The following is a 15,899-nucleotide window of genomic DNA, read 5'->3' as shown; positions in this document are numbered from 1 at the left end:
CATTTTCATGAGAGAGAGAGAGTTGTTGTGTGTGTGCGTGTTTTTTTTAGGAGAAGTAATAGAAACTTAGAAAGAAAAACAAAAAACATATAGAATATATTAGGTTTCGTATTACATATTGATTTGAAAAGTTGAATCTAAAAATTCAAAATTAAAAGTGTAAATTTTAGGAGAGAAGTTGCGAGAGACATGATGCAAACCGATTCTTTTTTTTTTCAATAGAAAAAGCGAGAGAGTGGGAGAGAGAGATTATCCATGTGTTAAGGTTAAATATGAAAATTCACAAAACACAATTTTTAAGAGAAAAGTTGTGTGAGACTAGATACAAACCAATTTGTTTTGTTTGAGAGAGAGAATGTAAATGTTCATTTTCTTTTTTCCATGTGAAGATTTTGAGCAGCATCATGGATTTGTTTGCGGGAAAAAAAATGTGAATTTGATTCAATTTCTCAATTTGTTTATTAAATCAATTATTGTATAAAAAAATAAAATTCAAAATAATCCTTATGTTTATTTATATATTTTAAAGTAGTCTTTATACTATAAGGGCAACTGAAATTGAAAAAACACTGATAAAAATAAGGATACTCCTCCTTCCTTTCATGTAATAGAGATATATATAGTTAATTTTGTTATAATTTTGAATGATTTGATAATTTCTAACAGTTGTAATTGTCTTTAATTTTACAATAACAATAATAATAATAATAAAAACTTTATTCTCAAGCCCCTAGTTATCTTTCATTATTTTGACACACGCGATATCTTTTTTTTTTTCCAAGTCCGAAAAAAAAAATCTTAATAGGGAACTTGAGTTGTGTGTTGATAGCCACAAGATATTTTTGCCTTAATATTATAAAAACGTTGCGAATAACAAAACTTTAAATAAGAGCATTTTTTTAATCATTTTACAACTAATTACGCAACAACTGTTATGTCATGTATTTCAGCGTGGTAATGGTAAAGGCAACTTTGTAAAGACTGGAAAGTTGAGTGGGCATGTACAAGCGGAACAAAAAAAAATATGACCACAAAGCGCACATTAACTACGTATAAAAAACTAAAAGTGGAGTGGAAATGAAAAAGAGCATGAGCAAATCTGAGCAAATCTCCATTATCGTATTGTTTTGTTTTTTTTTTTTTTGGGAAATAAAAGTGGAGTGGAAATGAAAAAGAGCATGAACCTCTTTTTTATGTTTTCCCGAAATGAAAATGAAATATGCCGTGAGGTTTTTTTTATGAGTGAGTTGATTTGAGTTTTTTTTATTTACGGGATGGACTTTTTCATTTAAAGAGAGAAGATTTACAGATAAATGTGCGCGACGTTTGTGGTAGAAACGACGTTAATTAAGGCGTCCGAAGTTTCCATGCATTCCAACCCAACAGTCGGAATTGTGCAGTTCTCATAATTTGGTTTGGTTTTCTTCCCTAGCCAAAATTAAATTACAAACCAGTAATGATACACATACCTACTAATTTGACCCATATAAACACCATTCTGCCTAATTTCGCGTTTTTTTTATTTCTTCAATTTTAGAATCTCAAAATTTATGGAGTAGATGGTTTATGATTTGGTATACGTCATTAAATATGAAATTCTTAGACTATATTCTAGCAATTCCTTTGGAGAATTTGGTCTGTACTTATTTACATTTTCGAGAACAAGGACTGTTTGGATAATGATCCACTGGATAGTAAAGCTGGACGATCCTTTTCTTCACTTGTTTTATGCTCAATTGCAAGTTCACAATCTAATATTATTTCTAATTTTTGTGTATTTAAAGAACTTTCTTTGCTCTCTGGCTCCTTTTCTACAGAACCATCCTCGCTCTTGCCCCACAAGACACAGTACAGGCCAAAAATTATGATGACTGAACCAATGAAACTGCGAAAAGTATAAGTTAGAAATCTCATCAAGGACAAAAAGCTAAGCCAAAATGCAAGGTAACTTAGTAAGATATGCTATGAGTAAAAGGAGTCGTGTAAGGATTGAAATGTAGATAAAAAATGCACTAGAAAGTCCAAGGATACAACTAAAACAAATAATTACTGATATATGGAATCCAGAGCAACCATACTAGACAATGAGCACTCTGTAGTTTGCGGCTTACCTGCCTACGTGTAGCCGCTCTGCAAAGGCAATTGCAGAGAATATGGCAATAATGATAAGTAGTAATGGAGAAAACATGGCTGCAAAAACTTGTCCCTTCTCATTGAGACACCATGTCTGTAGGAAGTACACTAGAGCAGAATTCACAAGTCCCTGTCATGAAAATTTTAAGTCTTTCATCGTTCTGTATATGATATTTCCTCTTCGTTAGTATAACTTCTGGCATCAATGAGTTAAAATAAATTTACACAGTACACAATGGTGAAGAGTTGAACATTCCAACCCAATTTCCATGAGGTTGCTTGCCTGTCAAGTATAAATCCAAGAACAGTAGATTGCAATGATGCAAAGAAACAAATCAAAGTGTTCAGCGACAGATTGGCTGGATAATCCTTGCAGATCAGTGCCTGTGGATGTGCGTGAACAAAAGAAAGAATAAAAGAAGTATTTATCAATTAAACAACAATTTTGATGAATGTAAAATTGATGTACTTCAATAGGGATCATCCAAAATCAAGGTTTTGGAAAAGACCTGAAGAATAAACCATGCACTCCACGCAGCATTGCTAGCCAAAACAAGAGCTGACCCCTTGATCCAATCATTGGTATTGATATAATCCCCACAAGAATAAAATAAGTAATCCCAACAAGAATGTAAAATTGAAGTATCAATAGGATTCATGGTGCATGGTGCCTTGACCCGAGTGAACCTTTTGTATTGTTGATGTTGATCAACAGCCTCTGGTTAAAGTCTCTGAGAAGGTAATCTCCTTTCGAAAATGTAAATATTAGTGCTCCTCCAACACAAACAAGAGCACCTATAATCTTTGCTTGACCTTTAATACTCCGAAGCATAACTTTCTCCATCCTGAATAAGAGGAAAGGAAAAAAAATGTAGGAAATTTATTCCAAAAATATATTTATTGTTAAGTAAACAAGAAAATCAAATTGATATAACAAATATATCATGAACAAACCTTTAGTTCAACAAACAAACAAGCCTTTTAGTTCAACTAATGAACTTAATTTACCAATGATTAAATCCGAGCCTAGTGAAGATTCACTATGTCCTTAAGACAGATTTTCCCCCCTCACGGTGCTTGAAGGTTGATGGGAAACTATCTCCCAAGATAGAACGGATTTCCTTCTATAGAAAGCTAACACTTTAATTCTATAGACTCGGCGCAAACACAACATAGTATTTAACTAAGAACAGAGGAAGAAGAGAAAGATCACAACTCTGTGTGATATGGTGTATCTTTCTCTCCAAATTCATCCACTATTTATAGGTGAGTGGTGCCTATTCGAAACAACATAGTGACTCTTGAAAAAAAGTAAACAACTCTTTGAAAAGTCACATGTTTCGAAAAAACACACTATTTCAGCATAAATCACTATTTCGAACTAGTGCCTATTTTGAAAAGGTCACACATTTTTGGCATGATGCACTATTTTGAACCAGTGCACATTTCGAAAGGTCGCACCTTTTTGGCATAATGCACTGTTTCGAACTAGTGCACCATTTCGAAAAGCTTTTTCTCACTTTACGTACTGTTTCAAGAGAAACCCATTTGGGGTAACTTGGGAGACAAATTACTCATTTATATCTCAATGGATTTATGCAAATCCATTTTTCTAACCAAAAATATATCCGTCAGCATTTTGTAGTAGGTATAGGTAACGTGGATTTCTGGGGAAAGGTGGAAGACTGGAAGTACTACTTATGTTTTATGTTTTTGTATGTGTAGACTACCACCAGCACGATAAGCTATTAAAGATGTAAAATGATAATGATGGACTATTACCGGAGTGAAACTGCGATTAAGAATGTGAGACCAGGAGTACGTTACATTAGTCAAGGCAGTTGCAACAGTTGGAGATGTGTACTTTAGTCCAGCATAGTAAAGATTCAGATTGAGAGTGCTTCCGAGTGATGCAAGAACAAAGATCTTCATTATAGTTGTAAATGGAAGTGGAGGGCGTGTTTTCCTGCAGTGCATTATCACTTTATAAGAAAATGCAAAAGAACATGCGATCCTTGATGTCAATTAAAAGTTTAAAATACCATTAGCACAACACTCCTCGAGCTCTGAAGAAGTTATGCGATCATTTCTGTAGCGTTCTTAACCATTTGAAAAGTGTTGTGTTGTACAGCTGCTGCTACTGATGTTAGTTAGGCTGATCGATCTATTCTTAATTTCAAGGTACTATTTCAAAATTTATTGAAGAATTTGCAGCTTTGGATTTTCAAGGTCTTTGAACATTGAGTCCCTAAGCAAGGTAGATTATAAAGCACTTTGAGTGGAAAGCAAAAGTACTTACCACTCAAATGCATAGGCCAAAGGGCTAATACAAGTATAGCAATTAGACAATTCTTTGTTCAACTGACAAAATAAAACATGCAATCCTAAAAACTTGCAACAAAAGTTTCTAAAGTGATATTACATTTTCAACATAAAAAAAAATTGCTCCCGACATATTCCTGATTACTACTAAGAGAGAAAAAGGATAGGAAACATTACACTGTGATCACCATAAGCTAGAAAATAATTTTTAACTAACTGAAACACACAAACTTGCAAAGTATCAAGACACATTACAATTCAAAACATAAAAAAGTGCCCTCCAAAAACAAAAAAACTAACACCAACTTTTTAAAACTAACAAAACAATAGTTGGTATTTCTTAACAATATCCATGACTAGCTCGAAGCCAACATATATGCTTGAATTTTTTAGACTTTGTTATCCATTTATGTGTTTGCAACAGCCACACATTTGTCTCCCAATCCATACTCTGACGTATTACTCATGATGCAGGTTTACTACTAAACCTGTCAAATCAAACATAAAATATTCAATTTAGCCAAAACAGAAATTAGGAGAAAGAGAACACCCAAGTCTCCAACACATGCACATGTACAACTCAGCCTATTTTGTCTCTTAAGTATCTTAAGCAATTGGACTAAAACAATATTTGACTAAAACAACTTACCCATCCATGGCATCTACGGTAGTAGATAAGTAAGACTACAATGAATATGAAACCAAGAGAGCAGAGAACTATGAGTTTAGGGGAAATGAGTTTGTGGTTGGAGGCGTAAGGAACGATGAGGGAAGAACTTCCACACTTTCACCGAAACAAACTTCAGTCGTCAGAACTTCCTCTTTTTTTGTGTTTGAACAGTTAAATCTCAGTTCACGTGGTCTTCCAATGACAAATGAAAGAAACGAAATAAACCAAAAAAACGAAATTGAAAATAAGCAGAGACCAAACCAAAATAACATAGCCCATTTGAAAGCTCATAGACAAGCTAGTGTTTACAATGTGTCTTATTTTCAAAGTAGTAATGTTTAACATTTTAACTTACTATTTAAATCTACTGATGTGTCAAAAGTCTAATAAGTGCAAGTTTATACATCAACAAAAAATTATTAATAAATAATACTCTGACCAAGGACACATTTTCATTAAAAAATTTAACTCAACCACAATTAAATGGGTTAACAGACTTTATTATGGGCTATGTCTAAGATGTACTATAGCCCTAAGAAGTGCACTATGGTCCTAAGCGATAAAATTGGATTGTATGCGTCAATTTAGTTCGTATTACCGATTACCAAATGGGCTTATGACTTAAGTCCACATTTGTATACGACCCACATTTAAAAAAAATGATATAAATGCATCTATCAAAAAGTGGATACAAAAACCACTCAATTCTTTGTGAAATTAAGGAGAGCACTTTCTAATTATACTAATTATTAGCAGGTAGGTTAAACTTTTTCTTGAAGTATGGATGAGATTAGAGATGAAAAAGACACTAGGATTAGTAAAAGATCATTAATCATACTTTCTTGCCTTAGCCACTATTGAGTAAGAGGAATTTCTACATACATACCTTAGATCACTATCGAGAAGAGAAACTCATAGCACAGACAATCCTTTACCTGTGAAGGTAGTTTACTTGCTTACTTTAACAAGTAAATTTAGATGAGTGATAAATATAATATTCATATAGATAATACGCAATATTGCTAGTGTAACTATACAACAAGGGTTTGAATGTAGTTATGTAGAACAGAAGATCATAACTAGCAATGAGGTTTGGGATCAAGCAATAGCACAAAATCCGAATATGGGAAAGTACAACTTTAAAATCTCAACTTGGTAGGGGTTTTCTTAATTCGGTCAACTTTGATCCCATTATTTTGTAAACTATGATATGGAATAGATTCGGGATATAAATAGCAATACAGTAAGCCATAAATTTTACTCACTAGTGTAGTAGTAATGTATGGGCCGGGTGCAATACTTTAAATAGGTGTAATTATTTAAGTTAGCACTTGCATTTAATTAGTGTCTCTTTAATTAGCATATTAATTAGCCAGACCCGTAGATTCTCAAGCAAATGGGCCATGTCTTGGTTATATCCAATTCATGGCAAATCATTAGCTGATAGAGGCTTTTACTATAGTGAAGTATTCAGTCAAACCTTGTTACAAGTCCATCCCCTACATCAAAGGCTAGAAGCACAATACACATCGTTTACATGAACATGTACCAACCATTACATATTTACATGGGCATAGACATGAAGCCAGTTGATGCTAATAGGATGACAAAATTTAGTATATTGTCGAAAACATAGCTCCTACAATGACAACTTCCATCACACCATTAACAACAACTTCCATCACACCATTACATCAACGTGTCAGTACTCGTGCAATAGAACATATATTACATCTAATCTACATACTCATCAACAATTTGGGTGCCTACATCAAATGTCCCTTGCATATTCTTGTTCCACCTGGTTACTCTGACATTTGAGCCTGCTATTTTGTGCATCTTCCACAACATGGGTCTCAGTTTTTTGCAAGTTCGCCTCTTTGTGGTATTTGACTCAGATAATCTCTTGTTTCGCGGTAGACGGACGGTCGATTGTTTGTCCACATTAGATGGCTCTTGCATTGGAGATATTAGTTGTTGTTGCAGTAGTTGTTCTTGCGCTTCAGATCTTGGTACATACCGATGCCCATGATAAATCTCTAAATAATTGCATATCAACTTTACGACTATAGAAGCTATGTATGTTAGGCCTTTGATCGATCTACTGAAAAAAATATTAAAATAGAAAACGAACGAAGCCAATCAAACCAAACTACCAACAAACCATAAGGCAGCTAGGTATGGTAGATTAAGGAGTTTTCAAAGTCTGTTATGCTAGAGTAACAGATGAATGCATACAATTCTACAAGCACTTCAACTTTGGTAGTGTCAATTCTTACACATGAGAAATAGAAAAATCATAAATTGACAAAAAAGGGTTAAAACCCTCATAACCTATTGTGTTCCACTATAGTTCACCTGATTATGTTCCCTCATAAGCTCCATTTACCCCTGGTTTTCTAACCTGTTTCCAATTGTAAGTACGTCCAAAACGGCGGTACTCAACAATGATGTTGTTGTCAGGTATAATCAATTCTGCATGGATTTGGAATACACGTCAAGAAATCTACCAATATGAATGCCCAGGAAGTTTGATGTAGCATATAATAGCCCTAAGTAGTTAGTACTAAAGATAATAGTCATTTAGGATGATTTATATAGGGTTTTTTAGACAAAAAATTACCTGGAGTAACGCCATCAGAAACTTGACCCGCTCATGGGCGAAGGCAAATCTTGTTGGGGAGAGCTACTTTAACCGCATTAATTGTTTCTTTCTGCAGGTCTTTCTTTGGTTTCTTTTTCATTGGGCCATCTAAATATGAATTAACAAAAATAAAAACACACAGTGAAAAATTACTTTACATAACAATATGACACAGGAAAAGGTGAATGATAAGATAAACGTGATCAATATATAGTCGACTTACCTATTACACAATCCAGTTTGCTATGAACCTGAGCCACAAAAGGAGCTGGAGTTTGTGGAGTACAACAAGGTGAACTTTAACTTTGATTACAAAGCCCGACTGTTGTCTCAAAGATGGGAGATTTAACATGACAGCTTCGAGATGCTTGGCCTTTTATAAACCGTTTCTTCATAGGAAGATCTATAAGCACACAAATCATGTATATATTAAATGCTATGACTATGATTTCAGAACGTATATGTGATTCAATGCACCTTTAATAAAAATTTGAACAATCTTTTGTCTATATTATTAATTATTAATTTAGCACAATGTCTAATGGGAATGGTTGCATATCATGACAAGAAGAAAATGGTGCTAATAATATATCGTTAACCATCACCTTGTATGAAGGGCGGAAAAAGTTATTTGATACAACGTTTCTTAACTACTTTTTGGTGATAGAGTCCTCCCTAGGAATATACGATGTTCCATTATGGTTCTGACATTATTTAACATCAAATATTAGTATTGAGCACAAGTACAATAATGCAATGACAACAAAGGTAATCCCTTTACATTTATCCTCGATCACATTCATCCTCGCACCACCTCTATGATTGTTGCCTACACATAAATTCGTTATTTAATGTACATATGGAACAAATTTATAAGTTAAATATTCGAAATTACGCACAATAAAATTACTATGACAAATTAGTTAATATAATATAATAATAGAGAAATGCTAGCGAGCTACCCCTCTTTGGCTTTTTCACATAGCATGGTCATACCTCGTAAGAATACAAGAAAACTTAAGTTGGTGTATACATGAGAAGTTCACATTTAATACGCAAGAAAAAGTATTATCTCTGTTCCCTCTCTATTTTTCAACATTTTTTAAGAATATTGTGCCGTCACAGAGTTGTCTCCTAATCCTCATGTTTTCACCAAAGTACATTGTTTTAGTGGATGATTTTTGATGACCAAAGTACATGAAGATTAAGGACTTATGTCAAATATACAAATTAAAGTGCTTCAAATTTTACAAACAAACCCATTCATGTATCTACAAACACTGTTAATGTCAACATGCTACCAAAAGATAACACGGATGTGAGGGTGTAATATTATTGAGATATAAACCAAATAACACAAATGAAACTTGCTACCTTCATGCATGTCCCTCTTCGCACTATCTTCATGCACCGAGTTCAACATGTTTACATCCGGGGCAGCGCGACTACCTGCATAACCAATAAAGACAAAATCAGACTTACACAATATATATTAAATGCTAACATTGCGTGGATGTTAAATTTAGACATTGTTGAGTTGATTGTAAGACCTAATAGTATTCTGTAGGTCCAGGTTGCATATCACAAAATGGTACATCGGTTACCATCACATACACAGTTTCAAGGGCAATGTAATGTTATTAGATATGGTTGTGTACTATCTTTGGTGGTTTGCTCCCTCCGAAGAATCATGTTCCATTTCGATTCTAAAATAAACTACCCACTAACAATTACCATTATATACCTGTGTGATGATTTTTCTTAATTTAGAAACACAAGTATTTTGTTGATGATCAAAGAACAATGAGAAGTATTGGATCAAGAAGAAGAAGAGATTTAGAAGATGATGAGTTGAACCACGTTCTCTAATGGTGCCTGCGTATCTTGTGTATAGGAATCAAATTCAAAGTGTAGTTCAACTATTCTATTTATAAGAATAGATGAGGTTTCCCAATTAGTGTTTAACTAGGAGACCGTCTCTTGTTAAGTCTCATCTTGACTCTTCTAGAAGCCCCATGTTTCCCAAGTCAAATAGGTCGCCTTTATTGACTTAAACAACAAAAAACATGTTTAGGTTCGGAGTAGTAGTTAGAGCTCCGAGCCTAGTAGTTGAGTGATAAAACACTTATTTATTCACGTTTATTGGTTTTCAATTACTTGTTTTCTTAAGTCCGAGGTCCACAGTCCAAAGTCCGAAGTCCAAGGACCCAAGTCCAAAGTCCAAATTCCAACGTCCGTATAGTCGTACGTTTTAGTCAAGTTACCTTACTCACGTGGGTTTGGTAGGATAGGTCGAGTAAGGGATCGTCCAAACCTTAGGGCTCGGATAGGTTCACAACTGGAATTACAACTTTTAGTGAGTAGGATTTTTAGGTTTCTTTTTAGTTGGTTTTAATTAAATTAACGGTAATGCAAATAATGTAAATTACTACGGCGATTAAATGTAGGTAAACAAAAATAGAGAAACAGGGAGAGAGTTAATCATGCTCATGCAAGAATCATTTTTTAACAGTTTATATTACCAAATCACTATATCTCTACTTTGTCTCGTTTTTGGAGACGACGTCGAGTATTGATCCCTAGCGCATGCCCACATCTCTAGGTCGCATTTCACTAGCATAAGGAGTTTCAATAATACCTCATCTCTCGATATATTATTTCAGCTCTGGCTCGATTTCACATCACCGGACGAATTGGAGAGTCAGTTCGACACTAGAGAGAGACAGTCGCCTTTACAGACCCGTCCCCTGGAGCATCAAAGAAATTCAACTTTGTATGCAGTCTCGATCATTTTGGGGACCGGATGTCAATTCTATGCCTAATTCCTAAGTAGTGATTCTAGAATATTAACGAGTCAATCCGATTTTCGCGACGAAGAAGATAATCCTCCCCGAGGGGAGGGATTAGCTCATCATCATAGAAGGAATAATAAAAACTTGTATACATTAAGTAAATAAATGCGGGACGTAAATTAAACTAGAAAAGAAATGATCATTATTAAGGGTAAAATAACTTACGATATTTAATTTCTTTGAAATGGAAATGGCAGAATGTAAGTACTGAAGAAGAAAATCTAACTAAGCGGAAGCTAAAGCATTAATATGCTGAAGGGGTAATAATGAAGGCGACCCCCTCATATATATAGGCTGATACAGGAGTGCTATCCGTGAATGTTTTAGATTTTGGTTTTATGCTAATTGAATGGTTCGAAACAAAACTTTGTTTTAACTGTTTTAATTTTTGTCTTTTCTTCGATTTAAAGTTTTGTTTTTAGTTTCATGTCAATCAAATTCAAACCACTTGGTTTGAATTGGTGCGTCTTCTCTCTTGCGGTGGTATCAAATTGAAACCATCCTTTGCCACCTGCCTATGCCTTGACTCATCATGCCTTCGGGCTTGCAGAGTGGATCCACCTAGTGTGTCCAGTTGGTCGCGCCCGATTTTGGCATTTTCGGCTTTTGTCCTTCATTTGAGTGAAGTTCGTCGCCGGTCGCTATGGCAGCTTCACTAGCCAACGTCGGCATCTAAATTTATCCGATTTGAGCCGGAAGTTTCTTCGCTTCTTTATATGTGGACCCGCCTCTGACCTTTGGTTTTGTTCTTTTGGAAACTTCGGCTCTAGTCGGGGCTTTGTTGGGCTTCACGGGGGTTGAGTGGGAAACTCCAAATATTCCCGTATTCCTGTACTTGGCAGGTTCACTAGCCAACGTCAGCATCTAGATTTATCCGATTTGAGCTTCGGAAGTTTGTTGCTTCTTTATATGTGGACCCGCTCTGCACTGGTTTTGTTATTTTGGAAACTTCGGCTCTAGTCAGGCTTTGTTGGGCTTCACGGGGGTTGAGTGGGAAACTTCAAATAATTCCGTATTCCTGTACTTGGCAGCTTCACTAGCCAACGTCGGCATCTAGATTTATCCGATTTGAGCTTCGGAAGTTTGTTGCTTCTTTATATGTGGACCCGTTCTGCATTGGTTTTGTTATTTTGGAAACTTCGGCTCTAGTCAGGCTTTGTTGGGCTTCACGGGGGTTGAGTGGGAAACTTCAAATATTCCCGTATTCCTGTACTTCGATGCATGTTTTATCACTATATTTATTTTAATTGCGAAATTCTGCAAAAGTACGAAAATATAATTATTACATGATTATTAAACACATAATTGACCAAAATGCTATGTCTCTCGGGGTTTAATATTACAGTTTTGGGTGCTTATCATTGAGCTCTGGATTTGGAGTTCATAGTTAGGAGTTAGTTATACGAACCTACTACTCCAATTAGTTCCAAAGCCTATGAACTTGCTCTCGAGCCTAGTAGTTGAGTTCCGGATTTGGAGTTTATAGTTAGGAGTTGGTTAAACGAACCTACTACTCCAACTAGTTCCAAAGCCCTCGAACCTCCTCTTCTTGTCTCACTTCCGAACCTAGGAAGTGAGAGGATTTGGACTTGAAGTGTGTTCTGGTACTTTCTATCCACACCAAGACCATACCCGAGCGTTAAAAAGGTGTTGTCACGTGTCACATATTTATTTGCTAAAATATGTACACACAGATGCCCATTTTTTTTTTCATGGGTTGTAACTCAAACCCTTAAGGAAAAAGAGTAAAATTGTTGATGTATGTTGCATATGAAGCTGCTAAAAAAAATTAGTGAGCTATGTGCCTCGATTTTCTCATCGAAATTTATGTACAAGCCATAATCACTCATCCGAAAATGTTCGCTCGACCGCCAAAATCCAATCTATATCCATAATATTTCGTGCTATGGTGCTGAAATGTCGACGGTATGTGCAATTGAAATTTCAAAGGCTGTTAATCCCAAACCATTCATCCCGAGCTGAACTTCGTTGAGTACAAGGAACTAAACCCGGACTTGGCAGATCTAGGACCTTACCAATCCACCATGACCAAGACTTGAATTTTTGTCACATGACCCATACTTGAACTTTGCAATTGCAACCCGAACATGAACTTCAATTCATCAAATCCGGACATGCCAACTTTGCCAAACCCAATAATGATCCGAACTTGGATAGATATCAACTCATCAAGACATGCCAATCCAATTATCACCATGGCCCGGACTTGGGTTTAACTCATCCGGAATTGACATGTGAGGAGAGAAAAAGTAAAGGAATCCCTTCCTTTCTTATGTGCTATTTGCTGGCATAAGCCTTGTTCTTTTTCTTTTAGTATAACTCTTGTATATTGTAACATACAAGTTCTCTTGCTGCCGGTAAGAATTTGTGAAGTTCGAATCATTATTTTCGCATTCATGCCCACCGACTTCGTCGAAAGAAGTATTGAACATATTTTCAAGTTCACCATTAATGGGATGTTTGAAGTTTTTTGCTGTCATCACCCAAATCTTTATGACCATGAACTATGGGTTTGCTCATGCTGATTTTTGAATCAAAACTTGAATTTTAATCTTGTACAAGCTGGATTTTTGCACCCCAAAAGTTCATTGTAAAAGAAAACTTCAAGCTCACCATTAATGGTCATTTCACCATCTTCCGAAGCTGAACACTAATGTGTCCGACGTTGGCAACCGAGTCCTCGATCACTTTATGGCCAATCACAAGGTCAACCAGTTCCAACTTTGCCAATTGACTGCACACTACCAATTTCGATGACCTTGCCAATCCGTTTTGATTTCTTCAATCACTTGTCGAGGTAGTTCTGGATATGTCAAGTTACAATACAGTTCCGGATTCTTCAGTTATTGACAATGTAGTTCTAGATTCTTCAGTCCACAAAACAGTTTTGGGTTTGTTACTTGACAGAGTAATACCGAACTTGGACTTCCCATAAAAGAAGTGGAGTTCTTGACTAGCTAGGAAGTGGAATTCCAAACTTAGACAAGTACCGAAATAGCTGAGAAGTAGAGTCCAAAAGAACTTTGACAAGTTCCGGACGTGGAGCTCCAGACTAGCAAGGAAATGTAGTTCTGAACTTGGACAAGTTTCGAACGTGGAGTTTCGTACTTTGAAAAGTTCTGAACGTGGAGTTCCTGACTAGATAGGAAGTGAAGTTACTAACTTGGACAAGTTCTGAACGTGGAATTCTGAACTTCAACATGTTTCGAACGTGGAGTTCCAAACTAGCTACGAAGTGGTGGTGTTCCGAACTTGTACAAGTTCAAAACTAGTGAGGAAGTGGAGTTCGAACTTGGACAAGTTCTGAACGTAGAGTTCCAGACTAGTTAGGAAGTGAAATTCGTAACTTGGACAAGTTACGAACATGGAGTTCATGACTAGCTAGGAAGTGGAGTTCCGAACATGGAGTTCCTAACTAGCTAGGAAGTGGAGTTTCGAACTTGGACAAGTTCTGAACGTGAAGTTCCAGACTAGCTAGGAAGTGGTGTTCTTTTCTCCTTATTTGCATAAATATGTATACACAGATTCCCCACTTTTCTCTCCGACGATGGTCGCACATTCGACCATTGAGGGAAAATGACAAAAGTGTCAAATTATATTTTATACAAATTCGTATTGCGAAGGTTATAAAAACAAGGTTTTGTAGGAAAATAGAGTTTGCCCTTGTGTCAATTCATATAAATACCTTTAGTTTTGTTAAGAAATAAGGCTTTGTAGGAACGCAGGGTGTGTCCCTGTATTATTTCCTGTAAAGTCCTTAGGTGATCTGGTATCTAATGCATAAACCGACACGTATAAGCATAAGACATTAGAACTACTCTTAGGAAGATAAAATCCAAGCTAAGTTAAACTTTCTCCATCACACGGGGAACAACACATGAGATTTTTTACTCATCATCCCGAGAAAACTTTCGAAAGGTTCTGATACAACTTTGGCCAACATATGGGACCTTTCACCCAACATCCAAAAAGTATCCCAGTAGAAAATTATAAAAGAAACAATGCTTTGAAAAGAGAAATTTAACTTTTATTGAGAATTGATTGGCATAGATCATGCCCCCAATATAGTGGAAGCAAATCCAAATTTGTGAAAATTTTGTCTCTTAGAAGCTAAGAGTAGTGTAACATTACTTGGAAACAATACATGTTAGCATCGAGATTCATCGCTGAAGGATCTGTCATGAACATCTTGTTCCTGGTTAACTTCAAAGATGTCCTTATAAGGATGAGTTAAAGTGGTAAAGTCCCTATCCTGTTGGGGTAATTTACTACTTCCGAACATGTCACCAGTCTTCTGTCTCTTGGACTTATCATTATAAGAATTCTTATCGAATGACTTTTGCTCCGACTATGGTTCCTCGGACTTCCTATCATCATAATGACTAGCAGAACTCCTACCAACAAGAGCGGAGGTGACACTAGTTATCACTATTTCATGGGAAGATTTCCTATCCAATTGGTCTTCTTCCAGTTCTGCATACTTATCGATCTGAGCCTGCAACTCTGTCATGTTCGTAGGCTTCCTTTTCTTCAAAGACATGTATAGACTAGAAGTGGGATCTAATCCTTCTAAATGCCAAAATAGCGAGGGTCTCATCGACGTTGTCAACATGCAATTGAACCTCATTAAATATTTTGGTGAAATCCATGATACGCTCGTCCTTTCGGATCTTCATGTCAAACAGTGCATCAGCGGTTTTAAAGTAGGGTCGGTTACAACTGAATTTTGCAATGAAATTGATGGATAACACCTTAAACTCGTGAATGCTGCCCCTGGGAAGCTTCATGTACCAGATGAGTGTCGAGTCTGTCAAACTTGAAGCAAAATACCGACATAAATAATGATCTTTCTTAGAAAGACCCACCATTGCGTGACGATAACCGAGCACATGAGACACCGTATCTCTTTTGCCATTAAATTTAGAGAACTTCGGTGGTTTATAATCATGGGGGATGTATCCACTCATAACATGTCATGAAAAAGGAGTTCCAATGTCTCCCTCGATTGCTGACTGAACAACTGACTTATCTATCCTGGCCATCTCTCCTAGGAAAGGCACAGGCAACTTCTGGAGATTGTTGTATATTTGTAACTTCTATAATTCTCATCTTGAATCCGATGTTCAGCCCTTTAAAAGAATTCATCTCATTGATATCCAGAAACACTATACCTTTCTTGAGCGTATCGAGAAAAATAAACATAATATCAAAGAACCCAGTGGTTATTTTTATCCCAAAAGACGAATGCACCGCGCTG

The 15,899-nt window shown here is 36.0% G+C and overlaps 1 protein-coding gene across 1 annotated transcript; it reads right to left on the bottom strand.

Moving 5' to 3' along the window:
* Positions 1 to 1,530: 1,530 nt before the first annotated feature.
* Positions 1,531 to 15,152, bottom strand: LOC147479708 (WAT1-related protein At5g64700-like). The gene is made up of 11 exons (XM_086578480.1): positions 15,041 to 15,152; positions 9,144 to 9,218; positions 7,530 to 7,600; positions 4,433 to 4,494; positions 3,956 to 4,099; positions 3,873 to 3,908; positions 2,793 to 2,978; positions 2,643 to 2,715; positions 2,359 to 2,517; positions 2,112 to 2,263; positions 1,531 to 1,885 (listed from the first exon to the last, which is right to left on the bottom strand). Exons 1-11 carry the CDS (start codon positions 15,150 to 15,152, stop codon positions 1,648 to 1,650), a joined length of 1,308 nt encoding a protein of 435 aa, XP_086434606.1. The 3' UTR covers positions 1,531 to 1,647.
* Positions 15,153 to 15,899: the final 747 nt, after the last annotated feature.

The sequence above is a fragment of the Coptis chinensis genome, chromosome 8 (assembly GCF_015680905.1).
Source record: "Coptis chinensis isolate HL-2020 chromosome 8, ASM1568090v1, whole genome shotgun sequence".
Lineage (NCBI taxonomy): Eukaryota > Viridiplantae > Streptophyta > Magnoliopsida > Ranunculales > Ranunculaceae > Coptis > Coptis chinensis.
Note: the sequence above shows the minus strand (reverse complement) of the source record. Positions and strands in the feature narration are given on the sequence as shown.